Consider the following 13,289-nt stretch of genomic DNA (forward strand, 5'->3'; position numbering starts at 1 on the left):
AGGTGAAAGTGCTTTGGGCCACAAGACACGGGGGAGAGCTTCAAGGAAGAAACAAGCCCACAGCTGGACCCTAAAGGTTTTAAATAATAGGTAATATGAGCCGGCACTGGGTGGGAGGCCGTGTGCTGAGCAGTTTGCGTGCGTTATGTCTTTGGGGGTCAGGATCATCTGTCGTCCATTTAACAGATGGAACAACTGAGGTGCTAGATTGCACAAACTCACGGAGCCAGCAAGTGGCAGGGGCGGGATTCCCACCCAGGCAGGGGGTCTGCAAGCCCTGAGCGCAGTGTAAGTGGGTGGAATGAAATGAGGAAGCCTTCTCGGAACCTCGGGCAGAGCAGAGATGTGCAGGGGAGATGCGTCTCCCTCCAGCCTCCCCGCCTCCTTCCCCGTTGTCTGGTCTCTTGATCTCACGGTGTGCAGGGCTCCAGTGTAACCCCCAGGGCTCATTAGCCTTAGGCCAAGAGGCATGACCTGAGAGGTAGGGGTGTGTGTGTGTGTGTGTGTGTGTGTGTGTGTGTGCGCGCGCGCGCGTGTCTGTGTGTCTCTGTGTGTGTGTGTCTCTGTGTGTCTCTGTGTGTGTGTGTGTCTGTGTGTGTCTGTGTGTGTGTGTGTGTGTGTAAGTCTGTGTACTGTCATCTACCAGCCAGGCTTCCCGGCAGGCTCCAAGGCGGCGGCCTCCAGCAGCTGCACAGCCTGTCAGGTTCACAAGGGGCCTGACCGGCTGCCACCTGCTGGGCCCCCATGGACTCTCGGGTTCCCCTCTTGCTTTACTCCTCAGGGGCCAGGCTGGCTGGTACTGGGTCCTTGTTCCTTCTCTGGCGGGGAGGACTTCTCCGGACTGGGCACGCTGAGCTGTTTCCCCAGCGGCTCTGGGATGGCCCTGGGGCAGGAGCGGGTGGGGGCTCAGTGCTGGGAGGTGTTAGACCGCTGGCAGGCAGGACTGGGCCCCCATCCTCAGCCTGGGAGTTAGCCGTTTCCAGGCCCTTCTTCACTGCTGGTGAGGAGGGTTTGGAGGAGACTTAGCACTGGCCACCTGCAGCCTCCGAGCAGGCCAGTGGAGGCGGTTTGGGGAGGTGGCACCCCGCCACCCAGTGGAGGACTGGCTGCCTGTAAGGCCCTCACAGCGTGGCACCATGCTGTGTCCGCCCTGCCTCAGGCTCGGCGTCCGGCCTCTCAGGCTCAGGAGTGCCGCGTTCCTGGACATGTGGCTCCCGTGAAGCCACTGTCCCCAACCCAGTTCTGAGGAGGTGGGAGTTGAAACCTGCAGCCCAGTGCAGGAGAAGCGGAACTTTGAGCAGCCCCCAGTTTCCATCCCCTGACCAGCCTGTGGCGGGGGAGGGGGAGGGGTGAGCCGATGGTTGCCAGAAGGGTGCTCGGTGAGCAGGGTGAGGGCATCCAGCACGGGCCTGCATTCTGGGAGCTCGGGGAGTGCGTGTTGCCCGGCGTTTTCCTCTCCTCCCCAGGGAGCCCCCGGATGCTGGCAGGCTCTGGCAGCTCTGCGGGCTCGAGGGAGGCACGATGTCCTTTTGACCCAAGGGGCAGCGTCACGCGTGCTGGTCCAGAGCTTGGGCTCTGGAGGGAGGAGAGCTGGGCTGGAAGGCCGGCTCAGCCTCTCGCAGCCCTAGACGTGCTCTCGGTCCCTGAGCCTTGGTTTCCTTATCTGGACTCGAGGCCAGTTGCTCCGCTTAGGCTTCTGGTGAGGACCGAAAGAGACAGGCGGCCTGGCAAGCGGTCCCCACGGCGCCTGGTACTGCGTCAGAGTCGGACAGGCCGTGGCTGCCACGATTGTGTCTTCTGACAAGGTGCCAGGGGAGTGCCCGTGCCCAGGGCTCCAGGAGGACGCTGGCCAGCCTGGTCAGCATGGTGCTTCCCAGGCCTGGTTCTCGTAGCTGACCCCAGGCCTGTGGGTGCCCTGGCCATCCTGTGGCAGGAGCCCCGACCAATCCCCTCTCAGTGGAGAAGTGCGGGTGCGAGGGAACTGCCATTCCCCGCCCCCCCGCCCCCCTCTGGCTGTGTGACCTGAGGAAGCCTGTTCTGTCTCTGGTCTCCCTCCCTCTAGCATGTGTGTGACCAGGGCCTGAACTGCACTTTGAGGCTGTGACGGTGGCAGCCACCGGTGGAGCGAGGCCTAGGTGTGTCTCCACGGCACATGACTGTCACGGGCCAGGGTTCACATCCCTGCCCCGGCTGCCTCTTCCTGGCTCCTGACGGGGATGAGCTCCCCGCCTGGCTTTCGCCACCCATCAAGTGAGGTGTCGGGAGGATTAAATGAGATGAGTGTGCAGAGGGCCTGCCACCTGGGAAATGCCCTCAAATGCTGGATGCTGTGGCCAGTGGTGTTGATGTCGGCTGGCCCTCCCTCCACCCCTCGTGAGAGGCCACCCTCCTCCTCGGCTGTCACCAGCCATGCCCCCTTGCAGGCCTGGCCCCTAGGGGCCTGACGGTCGGGAGCTGGGGGGGCAGGAGGACGAGGTGGGCAAGGCCAGCCTGAGGTCTGGTCTCCGCTCTCCACTGGCGGCACGTTTCTCTTCGAGACGCTGACGAGTAGCCAGGCTTGGGCTGGCCGAGAAGGTTCTTGGGGAGATGGGTCAGCCTCTTTGGAGGCTCAGCACAGGCTGATCCCCAAACTGCAGTTTCTGGGGTCACTGAGCTCCCCGGTTGCCCTACCGCCCAGGCACCTCGTGTGGTCCCCTACTAAGGCCACCTCTGGGCTGCGCTGCCTGGGGACCAGGAGCGTGGCCACCCCCATCCAGGGCTGACCTTGAGTCCTCACTGGGGGTCTGTTCATGTCCTCGGGCTCAGGGTGCAGGACACCCACCTGGGGTGGGGGCAGGCCCGAGGGTGGCGCCCCGTCGCCCACCGGGAGGGCCATGCACATTTGGCGTTTTCTTCCTCCCTCCCTGGGCACACAATCTGAGAGATGAACCAGGGCTTGGACACGTTCTACTTGACCATCTCCCCTGGGCCTTGGTCTCCACCTCTGTAAAATGGGTGCTCGACTTTGTATTCAAACTGTCCCGGGATTCGGAGAGACTAAGCAGCTCTCTCTGATCCCTGAGCCGTCTCGTGTTTTGGCTCCTGCATTCAGACAGAAGGCTAAAGGGTCGGAAAGCCGCAGGCCTGGTTCCCTCCTCCGCACAGATTTAGGATGACCCGCCCTCCCTTTCACCTGGCCCTCCTCCAGCTCTCCGGGCGTCTGGCAGGTCTCCCGGGAGGCTTTCCCTGGCCCGGTGTCCATCGTCAGCTCGCCAGCCACAGCGCCCTCAGGTCCTGTTCCTGGGTGCTTTGTATGCCTGGCGCCGAGCCGCTCATGTCCCCTCTCGTGACCCCTGCCGCCTTCGTCCCCTTGGAGAGCTGCTGCCCTTCGCCCATCTCCCAGACAGTCTCACTGAGGCCGAGGGCTGCAGGGCTCAGCTGAGCTGGGAGCCAGAGCCCTGCAGGAAAGACAGTACCTGTGGGTCCGGTGGGCCCAGGGCTGCAGGGTGCTGGCGGGTGGCTGGGTCAGGGCCTTGGGTGACCTCTGTGACTCAGTGGGCCTGAGCAGCAGCTCAGCGGGGTGCCATGAGGTCCCCGGGCGGTGATCTCATGCACGTGGGGGCCACCGCCCCCCCACTTCCCACCCTCGCCTGCGTGAGACCAGGTTTCTCCACGTGCAGCCCCAGGGAGGAGACCACGGTGTGGCTTCAGGCCCTCCTCCTCCGTGAGCCCCTGGCCAGTGACGGGGAGACGGTCTGCAGCCAGAGGCGTCTGTGGGTCTGGAGGCCCCGTGTGGTCTGTAGTTGCAGCTTCCACAGCAGAGGTACAGCTGAGTGGGAGGAGAGAGGTCACCAGGATGGGAGAAGGCGCCACCCCCGTGTGTGCAGGCACGAGCCGCCTTCTGGGGGAGATGGCAGGGCTGGAAAAGGCCCAGTAGGTCCCCTCTGTTCTCTCCAGAAATGAGGGTGGGATCGGCTCCCGGCAGCCCTGTTACTCTGTCTTGCGGGAATCGGGGCTCGGCCTGCAGTCAGTTGGGGCCACGGCATTCTGCTGGCCCATCACCCCAAGAAGGCTGATCGGGTGACACACTAACATGTCACCCAGGCTGTTTCCTTGTCCCTGGGGCTCCGGGCTGTGCTCCGAGGGACAGCGGGGTGTGGGGCACCCTGGTGCCCATTCTGCCAGCCTCTGCTCACGAGGGCCTGGAGGCATCGCACCACCCTCGCTCCAGACCCACGTGGTGGTAGGCTGGGCAGTGTGTGCAAGGCCCAGCTGCCAGCTGGGTCCCCGGGCCCTGGGGACATCTGTGGGTGCCTGCTTGGGGCGGGACAGGAGGATCTGTCCCCTGAGGACACAGCCACCCACCTGGCGTTCTTTCCCCCTAAGAGCTCACTGCTGCCCTGTGGACGCCTCCTCCAGGGCGTCTGCTGTTTGCTCGGCCATGCCCTCCCCCGGGAGCTCCCCAGCCCCCGCCAGAGCCTCCCCAGGGGCTTGGTGCTGCCCACACGGGCTGCCTGTTCCCGGGCCTGTGTGCTATCTGCTCTGCTAACAGGATGGGTCACCTGTGGGGTCCAGGGCCCAGCCCTTCCTGCCCCAGAGGGTCCCGGGGCAGGTGCCAGGGCTGTCGGCCGCTGTCCTTCTCTGTCCCTGGAAGCGCGGTGGGAGCGCGGAGCAGACGCCCCACTCTGCCGCTTTGTGCCCAGGATGCGGGCAGCTCTCTTTGGATCCCGCCGTGCCGTTGTCTCTTGGTCGATGGTTTAAATGGCGCCTGCTCTCTGCACTGCTTGGACGATCTGGTTTTGTTCCTGCTGCTGGGCTGCGGTGAAGGGCCCGGAGAGGACAGGGTTAGCTCCGCGGGGCTGGAGCAGCTCCCCATCTGTGCCACGAGGCGGTGACTCCCCCTGGCCCAGCATGTGCGGCTCTCAGCGTCCTGCCCTGCCCCCCACCGGGCTGGCAGAAGGGGGCCCCTCGGGGTGGGGGAAGGGCTCGGGATCACATGACGCCTGGGCAGGGCAGCCAGCTGCTCCGTCTGCCAGCGAGGCCCATGGCTCACTGCAGAGCCGCTATTTAGACCCGCTCAGGGATGGCGAGGCTTCCCATTGGTTGGCCTGGCCAGGAAGCGCTTCTGTCCAGCAGGCCTTGATGGGGCCCCGCTGGGAGCCAGGTGCTGTGTGTGCTCCCACGGGGTTCGAGTCCCGTGCCCACAGTCAGGCAGGTCCAGCACGGGGACTCTAACCTGCTGCCAGTGACTGGGGTGCTCAGGACACTGTCTGGCTCCAGGCTGGACCAGAAGTGGCTGGAATCCCCCGGAGAGGGACGGGCCTTTCCAGGGCGGGCAGCAGCCTTTGCGAGAGGCAGTCGAGGACCCCTGAGGAGAGGTAGGGGTGGGTGGACAGGGCCCTGGTCTCGCAGGTGGATGGCAGGCCCCTGACATCACCCATCACCGCGGCCTCTTCTAGGCCGGGGAAGGATGTGTGACCCAGGGAAGGAAAGTGCGCATCTGCTTCAGTTCTGCCCCAGGAGGAGGAGTTTCCCCTCCTCGATGGAAGGGCTGGACCTCCCCAAGCGTGGGCTCTTGAGGTGAGGGCCCTCTACCTGCGGGTTCCCTGCTGACTTCCAAGAAATGGCTGGCTGTGTCTCCGGAGAAGGCGAAGGGTCAGGAGCCCCTGTGTGATTGCACTGGCTTTCCTGTTGGTACAATGCCCAGAGTGGGAGGGCGGCCTTGGGTCAGAGGAAGTAGATTTCCGGAGGATGGCTCCCAGGCCTCCCAGAGCCCTTGAGGCAGGAGGTCCAGGCCCATCCCGCTCCCTAAGCCCCTGATCCTGGGGGTGCTGATGTCCGGGGGTACAGCCCACAGGACACTGGGCACCTGGTTCCTACCCAGGGGCCCAGCTTAGGCCGAGGGATTTAGGGAAAGGCTGTCGGTGGGGCCCAGGCTGAGTCAGCACTTCCACTGGGCCTTCTGTGAGCTCCACGCCCACCCTGAGCTGGGGCAGTGACCCGTGATCCTAGCTGCTGGCATTGACCATGTGAATGATGGCCCTTTGCCAGCTAGCACCTCCCCCCTCCTCCCTGAACTCTCAGAGGTCTGTCTCTTTACTCCTAGGCCCCCCTCCCCACTGCAAGCTTACCCCGTCCCTGGACAGGGGCAGTGGGAGAGGGGGTGGAGGAGCCCAGGGCAGCAACGACTGAGTGGCCTTGACCAGGCCTTGATGCAGCCCCCGGGACAGCCTGCCCAGCAGGAGGGATCACTGCCTTTTAAAACAAGGGTCTTCCTGCCCGGGGTCTAGGAAGCAGCCAGGTGACACCCCCCCCCCCCCCATTCCTGGCCTAGCCAAAGCCCCGTGGTTTTGGAGTTCTGTGGAACCCCGGGCATCAGCCCGGATGCCAGCACTGTCATCATTCTCATGCTGTCCCCATGCACGTGATGACGAACAGGGAACTGGGAACTCCTCTGTTGCCCAAGAAGGCACAAGACTGAATGAGCAGAAAGGGAAGGAAGTGGCCTTGGCTGTGGCCGTCGAGGATGCCCGCACCTGCCCCAGACCCGGGAGGCTGACTCCAGGGCTGGGGCAGCTGTCGCAGGTGCCGTCTGGGCACATGAGGGTGAGGGGGCCAGGGGCCTCACGCCCTGGGGGAGGCATCTTCTCGGGGGGCCAGAGCCCCCTAGGTGCAGTGGGCTGAGATAGGGCCTCGGGGTCCCGGCTCCGCTGTTTACCGTCAGCGGCATGGCTTTGGATGGGTTGCCCTTCCCTCGGCTTCCGTGTAGTCACCTATGAAATGACCAGATAACAGTACTCGCCTTGGGGTGGGGGCGGGAGCGGGGGGATCCCCCTGGGCAGGGGCAGGCTGTTGTTGGAACCCCAGTGGGTACGTCTTGTTCACACCCAGTCATGGCTGGTAGGGTGAGGACGGGGGTGCTGGGGGCAGTGCCTGCCGCCCCGATAGTAACCCCCGGCCCTCCAGCTGTCGTCCTGTTAAATTCTGGGCTGGAGGTCTCTGTGGCCACCGACCTTTGCCTCATCTAGGGAGCAGGAAGTGGCACGGGGCGTCCCCCTGCCACACAGCCAGGCAGGCCCCGACACCCCCGCCCGGTGGCCGGGCGCTGTCTTTGCAGAGCTCCACGCAGGAGATTGGCGAGGAGCTGGTCAACGGCGTCATCTACTCCATCTCCCTGCGCAAGGTTCAGGTGCACCACGGCGCCAACAAGGGCCAGCGCTGGCTCGGGGTGAGTGTGGTTGGGGGGTCTCCGTGCCCAGAACCCCGACAAGGCCCGGGATGCAGGGGCCACCCTGGCCACTCCACTGGGCTCCCTCCCAGGGCTTTCCTGCCTGGGGGGCCCCCAGCCCTGCTCCCAAAGGAATCTGGGCCCTCAGCCCTCCCCTACTGTCCAGCCCTGCGCTGGGCCAAGTGCATTGTTCTCTGTTCACTTATTTGTATGAACATCAAAAAAAGACACTTTCGTACTATTTCCACTTCACGTTAGGCTGGGATTACTTATGCATTTTGCCCCAGTTTCTTGTTTTAACGACTGTCCTTCCACACCTTCGCCAAGGCTTTCAGCACCTTACTTAGTAGGGCTTTTTTTTTTTTTTTTAACCCAAAAAGGACTCAGCCTACTATATACGGTTCTCTGCAACTTGCCATCACGGAACACAACTCCATGACCCCTCCAGGTCAGAGCGGGGGCCTGACAAATACGTAACATCTCAGAAGAGAGGCTGGTTACCAGCCATAACTCAGCCTTTCACTGCCGTGAACCTTGACGGGATTCCTTTCTGCAGCCATTCCCACAGCGCCGCCCTGAACAGCCTCTGGGCCCTAACATACCGTGCCTTCCCACCCCAGGCTGAGCCTCTGTTTTCTCATCTCTAGAACGGGGTTGCTTTGCCAGGGATCCCGGGGACTCTGCCCTTAATACGGCAAGGTGCTGTCATTACTCAGCTGATAAAATGACCTGAAGGGGTTGGTGTTGCGAGTTTTCATCGCCCCACCTCCAGTTCAAAAGCTGAGACCCTTTTTCTGTTCCGGGCACTCACGTCCCATCTCCGTCCGGAAGTCGCCGGGCGCTTGGGGCTTCCTCTGAGTTCCAGCCCCTGCCCTCCTCGTGGGCCACGGTGCCGTCGCTGACCGTCTGTGCCTCTCTGTCCCACCCCAGTATGAAAATGACTCGGCCCTGAACCTGTATGAGACCTGCAAGGTGCGGACCGTGAAGGCAGGCACGCTGGAGAAGCTGGTGGAGCACCTGGTGCCCGCCTTCCAGGGCAGCGACCTCTCCTATGTCACCATCTTCCTGTGTACCTACCGAGCCTTCACCACGACCCAGCGGGTCCTGGACCTGCTGTTCCAAAGGTGAGCGCCCTGCCCCTCCCCGGCACAGTGGCTCCCCGCCCACCCACTGGCTGTGTGTCTTGGGAATGTCGCTTTACCTCTCTGAGCCTCAGTTTGCTCACGTGAAGGCCGGGCTGCCAGGACTGTTGGATAAGCATGGACAGTGCGGCCCCGCGCCCGGCCCTGTGGAAAGGGCTGCTGAGGGCTGGGGCGGCTTTGATTAAGGTTTTCCTCTGCCCCATGGAGAAGCTCTCTGCTTCCAGCCCCTGGGCAGAACAGTTTTCCCATTTGGAGAGGAGGTTCCAGATTCTGTCTCAGGGGTCCTTCCTGGGAGTAGCCAGGGCAGGGCTGGCTGGGGGCCGGCTGAGGGCCCAGGCCCACTCAGGCGTCTGTAAGGTGCTGGTTGGGCTCATTCGTTCAGCAAATACATACGAAGCGCCTACTGTGTGCAGGCACTTTTCTAGGCACTTGGCTTTATTCAGTGAACGGTGCAGACAAAAATCCCCGCCCTCCCGGGCTTCCATCCTAGCCGGAGGGTCAGCCAGTAACACTAGACGTCATAGCAGGTACGGTAGATGTGACGCCCTCACGGCCTCCTCTAGATACGGGTGCATCCTCCCTTATTCCAGCGAGGACGGCGGACCTCAGGACCAACTGAAAAAGTGAGTAGACTTTGGGTCTGATGGGAGGGGCTGGGCAGAACCCTGGCTGCCACACATCTTGTGATTCCCGCTGGAGGGCTGAGGTCTGGCTGCAGGAGGAAAGGAGTCAGAGAGCTGTGGCTGGGGTCCCATGTCCCCAGGGAGCACAGGGGAGGCTGGGGGCTCAGAGCCGGCCCCTGAGAGCATCCGTCCCCACTCAGATCCGGGGCCCATGACAGGAGGTGTGGGGGGCAAGCTGCTGACACGTCAGCCTCGCAGCCCAGTGTGAGCGCTCAGCTGGGGCTCACGGGAGCGCAGTCAGGGTCAGGGGGCCGGCTACGTCCCCACCACCAAGAATGGCGTCCCCGGGAGGACGAGACCCGCACTCCGGCGCACCGACCAAGGCAGCCGTCGGTGCGCGAGCTTCTGGTTCAGGTGCGCGAGGCCCGTGAAGGCCAGGCAGGGGCGCACTCTGCTTGTCCCCTCCTCCCTCCCCTGTTTGTGCAGCGCCTACTGTGTGCGGCCAGGCCAGCGCGATGAACAGGGCAGGCGTGGCCCTCCCTGCCCTCCTGCAGTTTCCTTCCCAGTGGGGAGGGCCCGGGGGGCTGGGGGCAGACAGGAGAGAGTCAGGCTCCCCCGAGGAAGGGAGAGGTGGTCACCAGGGACGGAGGGCCCCTTCCTACCAGGCCTGCTGACCAGGCCTGCCCCCGCCTGGCAGCCCAGTGCGGGTGGGGCAGGGGCGGGCCCAGAAGCCCAGCCCCCACGGGGGAGCCAGGGGAGGGCCGCGTGGAAGGAAAGGCCAGGCCCCTGACTCTGCTGCCCGCCCGCCTGCCCCCAGTGCCGTCTCCTCCATCCTGGGCACCTGGCTGGACCAGTACTCCGAGGACTTCTGTCAGCCCCCGGACTTCCCGTGCCTCAAGCAGCTGGTGGCCTACGTGCAGCTCAACATGCCCGGCTCCGACCTGGAGCGCCGCGCCCACCTTCTCCTGGCCCAGCTGGAGCGCACAGAGCTCACCAAGGCAGAGCCGGAGGGTGAGGAGCGGGGTCGGTGCTGGACACGCAGGAGCCCCCGGGGCTGCCTCAGACCGCCCACGTGGGGACCGCGGCGGGGAGATGTCCTGGGGTGCTTCTTGAGCTGAGGCTTCTCTAGAAGGCAGTGATGTGGTTTCTGTCTTGGAAAAAGAGGCAGGCGTGTTGCTGAGCTCCGCTCTTCTTTGCAGCTCTGGCTCCAGCTCTGAAGCCGACTGCAGCCCTCGAGCCAGTGCCGGCTCCAGCTCTAGCGCCCAGGCCGGTGCCAGGTCCAGACCTCGAGCCAGCTCTGGCACCAGCACCAGCTCCAGCCCCAGAGCCTTCCTGGCCTTCACCCGCGGCTGCAGAGAACGGGCTGGGTGAGGAGAAGCCTCACCTCCTGGCGTTCCCGCCCGACCTGGTGGCAGAGCAGTTCACGCTGATGGACGCGGTAGGCAGCTCATCTCAGCAGGGCGGGCAGGGGTGCACCTTCCTTCAGGCGTCTGCCCTGCCCTGTCCAGAGCTGATGTCCTGCCCCAAATCCCATGACAAACCGTGTCGCCCGGGCAGGTTTCCTCACCCGAAGGCCTCGGCTCCCCTCCAGGCTGTGGACCCGGGCCCCATCCCTCGCACTGTGTCTGGGTGGAATGAGGTGGAGCGGTAGAAAGCTGGGCGGGGTCTGGCCCACCCGGTAGCAGACGGTCGCTCACTCCATGGGCCGCCCCCCCTGCCCCCACGTCTGCTGAGGAGGTCTCACCAGCTTCAGCACTTAGCAGGCACCTGGTGCGCGCTAGAAGCCGTGGCAGACGGCAGACGCAGCCTCTGGTTGTAGTGCCCACGTGAATGGGCATCTGGACAGGGGACAGGCCTGAGGCGTGATCAAGGGCTAAAAGCACCACCTGTATGGGCAGGTGTGAGCCGCATCTCGTGCTGGGAGTTAGGGTGGACTGGGGAAGGTGGCCACCTCTCTCTCCTGCCAGGGTCACCCTGGGTCACCTTGCGCTGGGTGCCCACAGTGGGCAGGGAACAAAACCAAGAGACACCACCTCCCCGCACCTCCCCCGGCCGGGCTCGAGCCGCCTCCCCGGCTTCCAGAGCTCCAGCTCTGACCAGTGACCCTGCCTAGGCCTGGGGGTGGGGGTGGGGGGACTGTGGGCATTGAGCTGGGGTGCGGCAGAGCCGGGTGACCTTCCCCTTGCCCCCAGGAGCTGTTCAAGAAGGTGGTGCCCTACCACTGCCTGGGCTCCATCTGGTCCCAGCGGGACAAGAGGGGCAAGGAACACCTGGCTCCCACCGTCCGTGCCACCGTCGCCCAGTTCAACAGTGTGGCCAACTGCGTCATCACCACCTGCCTCGGGGACCGAAGCGTGACGGCCCGCGCCAGGGCCCGGGTGTTGGAGCACTGGATCGAGGTGGCCCGGGTATGCGGCCGCCAAGGGCCCGGGGAGCCCTTTCTGCCCCTGGGTTGATCTCATCCAACCCCAGGAGCACCTCCCGGGGCATCTGTCCCATCCGGGAGGGGGGTGCCCCCCTAAGAGGGACTGAAGCTGGAGCAGGCGGGAGCTCGGCCCCCTCTCACAGCCTGGCCCCTCCCTCCCAGGAGTGCCGGGTCCTCAAGAACTTTTCGTCCCTCTACGCCATCCTCTCTGCTCTGCAGAGCAACTCCATCCACCGGCTGAAGAAGACGTGGGAAGAAGTTTCCAGGTGGGCAGGCTTCTCCCTGGAGGAGCTCCAGGGTGGACCTGGGGCCTCCCACGGGGCTGGGTGCTGCCTGGAACCTGCCCAGGGACAGCGCATCCTGGGAGCGGGGTCTCTCAGGGCCAGCAGTTCTGCCTCAGGACCGGGTCTCTTTCTCTGGCAGGTACTGGCTTGAGCCATGTTGGGGGTTTTCATGTGTCTACTTCACCCACATGACTCTGTGCACTTAAAATCAGAACCGGCCAAAACAGAGCCGCTCAGTCGACTGGGAATGGGGTTCCCCGGTGACCCACATGAGACCCACCCCTCCAGGCCTACCGAGCCCTTAGGGTCCAGCAGAACTCTGTTTGGAAACCACCCATCCAGGCAGTTGGGGTCTCTGGGTCCTCAAATGTTTTTGCCCCCGCACCCCTCCCCACCATGTCCTCCTTTCTCCTTCCTTCCCCCAGGGACAGCCTCCGCATCTTTCAGAAGCTGTCAGAGATTTTCTCAGATGAGAACAACTACTCCCTAAGCAGAGAGCTGCTCATCAAGGTAGAGTCCGGGGGCTCGGGGTGGAGGGGCTTATGTTCCCACTGAAAGTTTCTTCGAAAACTTCTCATGAGATCTGTCGGGTCTGTGGGCAGGTGGGGGGCAGTTTGGGAGATAGGAGGCCCTAGTACAGGGATGGAGCAGGGCAGCTGGGCTGTTCCAGAGCTGCGGGCAGGTGAGGAGCAGGATTAGAGTCTCCTGGCTCCTCACTGGTCCCTCACCCAGCACTCGGGGTGGATGAGGTCAAGGGTGGGGTCTCTTCCTTCCCCAGACCAGCCTAGCCTGTCCCCACAAAGCCAGGCCCTGCTGTTCCTGTCTGCGCTGACCTCCGAGGGCCAGGCACCCCGCCTGCCCAGGGATGGTACTGCAGGGGCCGCCCAGCCGTCGTCCAAATGAGCAGGAGGTAGATCTGGGGGCTGGGGGCTCTTGCCTCTGCCTCAGGGCAGACACTGCGAAGGAATCCAGGGACTCTTCTCAGAGTCTCACCACAGGGCCTTTGGTGGCCGTGACAAATGGCCCAGATGGCTTGTGGCAAGTGCACAGGGGTGCTAATGCATTCACGGGGGTCCTTCCCCGGAAACTTCCATACAAAGAGGAAGCAAGTGTCACCACCCAGTGCTCCCAGCAGCCCCAGCTCACCCTCTCAGAGGTGGCACTAAGGAGACCCCTCCTGAGTGGCCGAAGGCAGAGCTCTGTGCAGGGGACATCCCGAGGGGCTCCGTGGGGTTGTGAAGGCCTTGGCGCGGCAGGCACCCTGCTCAGCCAGGCCCCCCCAGACTCCCTGTCCCTCTCTCGATGGCTCGCCCGGCGGGGGGCCGACACACACCAGAGGCTCTGAGCCCTTCTGAGGCTCATTCAGAGGCAAGGCAGTGCCTGTCTCTGGGCCTCAGTTTCCTCATCTGGAAAGTGGGCGAATGCTGACCCCAGGGTGCCAGCCTCACGGGGAGGCAGTGAGGTTCAAGGGGGAAGGGAAATCTGCGTGAGTTTTGTGTAGGACCCTCCTACCCTCCTGCAGAGACGGGGGGTCGGGGGGAACAGCACAGCCACAGTGATGGAGGTGTGGCGCTGAGTCCTTGGAGACCCCAAGGGGCAGGTGTAATC

At 63.9% G+C, this 13,289-nt stretch overlaps 1 protein-coding gene across 12 annotated transcripts in view; it reads left to right on the top strand.

Annotated features, from left to right (window-relative positions):
• LOC137227292 (ral guanine nucleotide dissociation stimulator) overlaps nt 1-13,289 on the top strand; it is a 66,799-nt gene that overhangs the window by 25,561 nt on the left and 27,949 nt on the right. For 4 of the 12 annotated variants that reach the window (XM_067742831.1, XM_067742836.1, XM_067742828.1 and 1 more), the window contains exons 2-9: nt 7,097-7,207; nt 8,138-8,331; nt 8,877-8,972; nt 9,790-9,983; nt 10,172-10,410; nt 11,165-11,380; nt 11,560-11,663; nt 12,107-12,191. In XM_067742831.1, the coding sequence (XP_067598932.1) occupies nt 7,097-7,207; nt 8,138-8,331; nt 8,877-8,972; nt 9,790-9,983; nt 10,172-10,410; nt 11,165-11,380; nt 11,560-11,663; nt 12,107-12,191 (1,239 nt within the window). Of the gene's footprint in view, nt 1-7,096; nt 7,208-7,587; nt 7,656-8,137; nt 8,332-8,762; nt 8,973-9,789; nt 9,984-10,171; nt 10,411-11,164; nt 11,381-11,559; nt 11,664-12,106; nt 12,192-13,289 lie in introns of all 12 variants that reach the window. The other 8 variants (XM_067742830.1, XM_067742825.1, XM_067742824.1 and 5 more) reach the window with 5 other exon arrangements.

The sequence above is a fragment of the Pseudorca crassidens genome, chromosome 7, assembly GCF_039906515.1.
Source record: "Pseudorca crassidens isolate mPseCra1 chromosome 7, mPseCra1.hap1, whole genome shotgun sequence".
Taxonomy (NCBI): Eukaryota; Metazoa; Chordata; class Mammalia; order Artiodactyla; family Delphinidae; genus Pseudorca; species Pseudorca crassidens.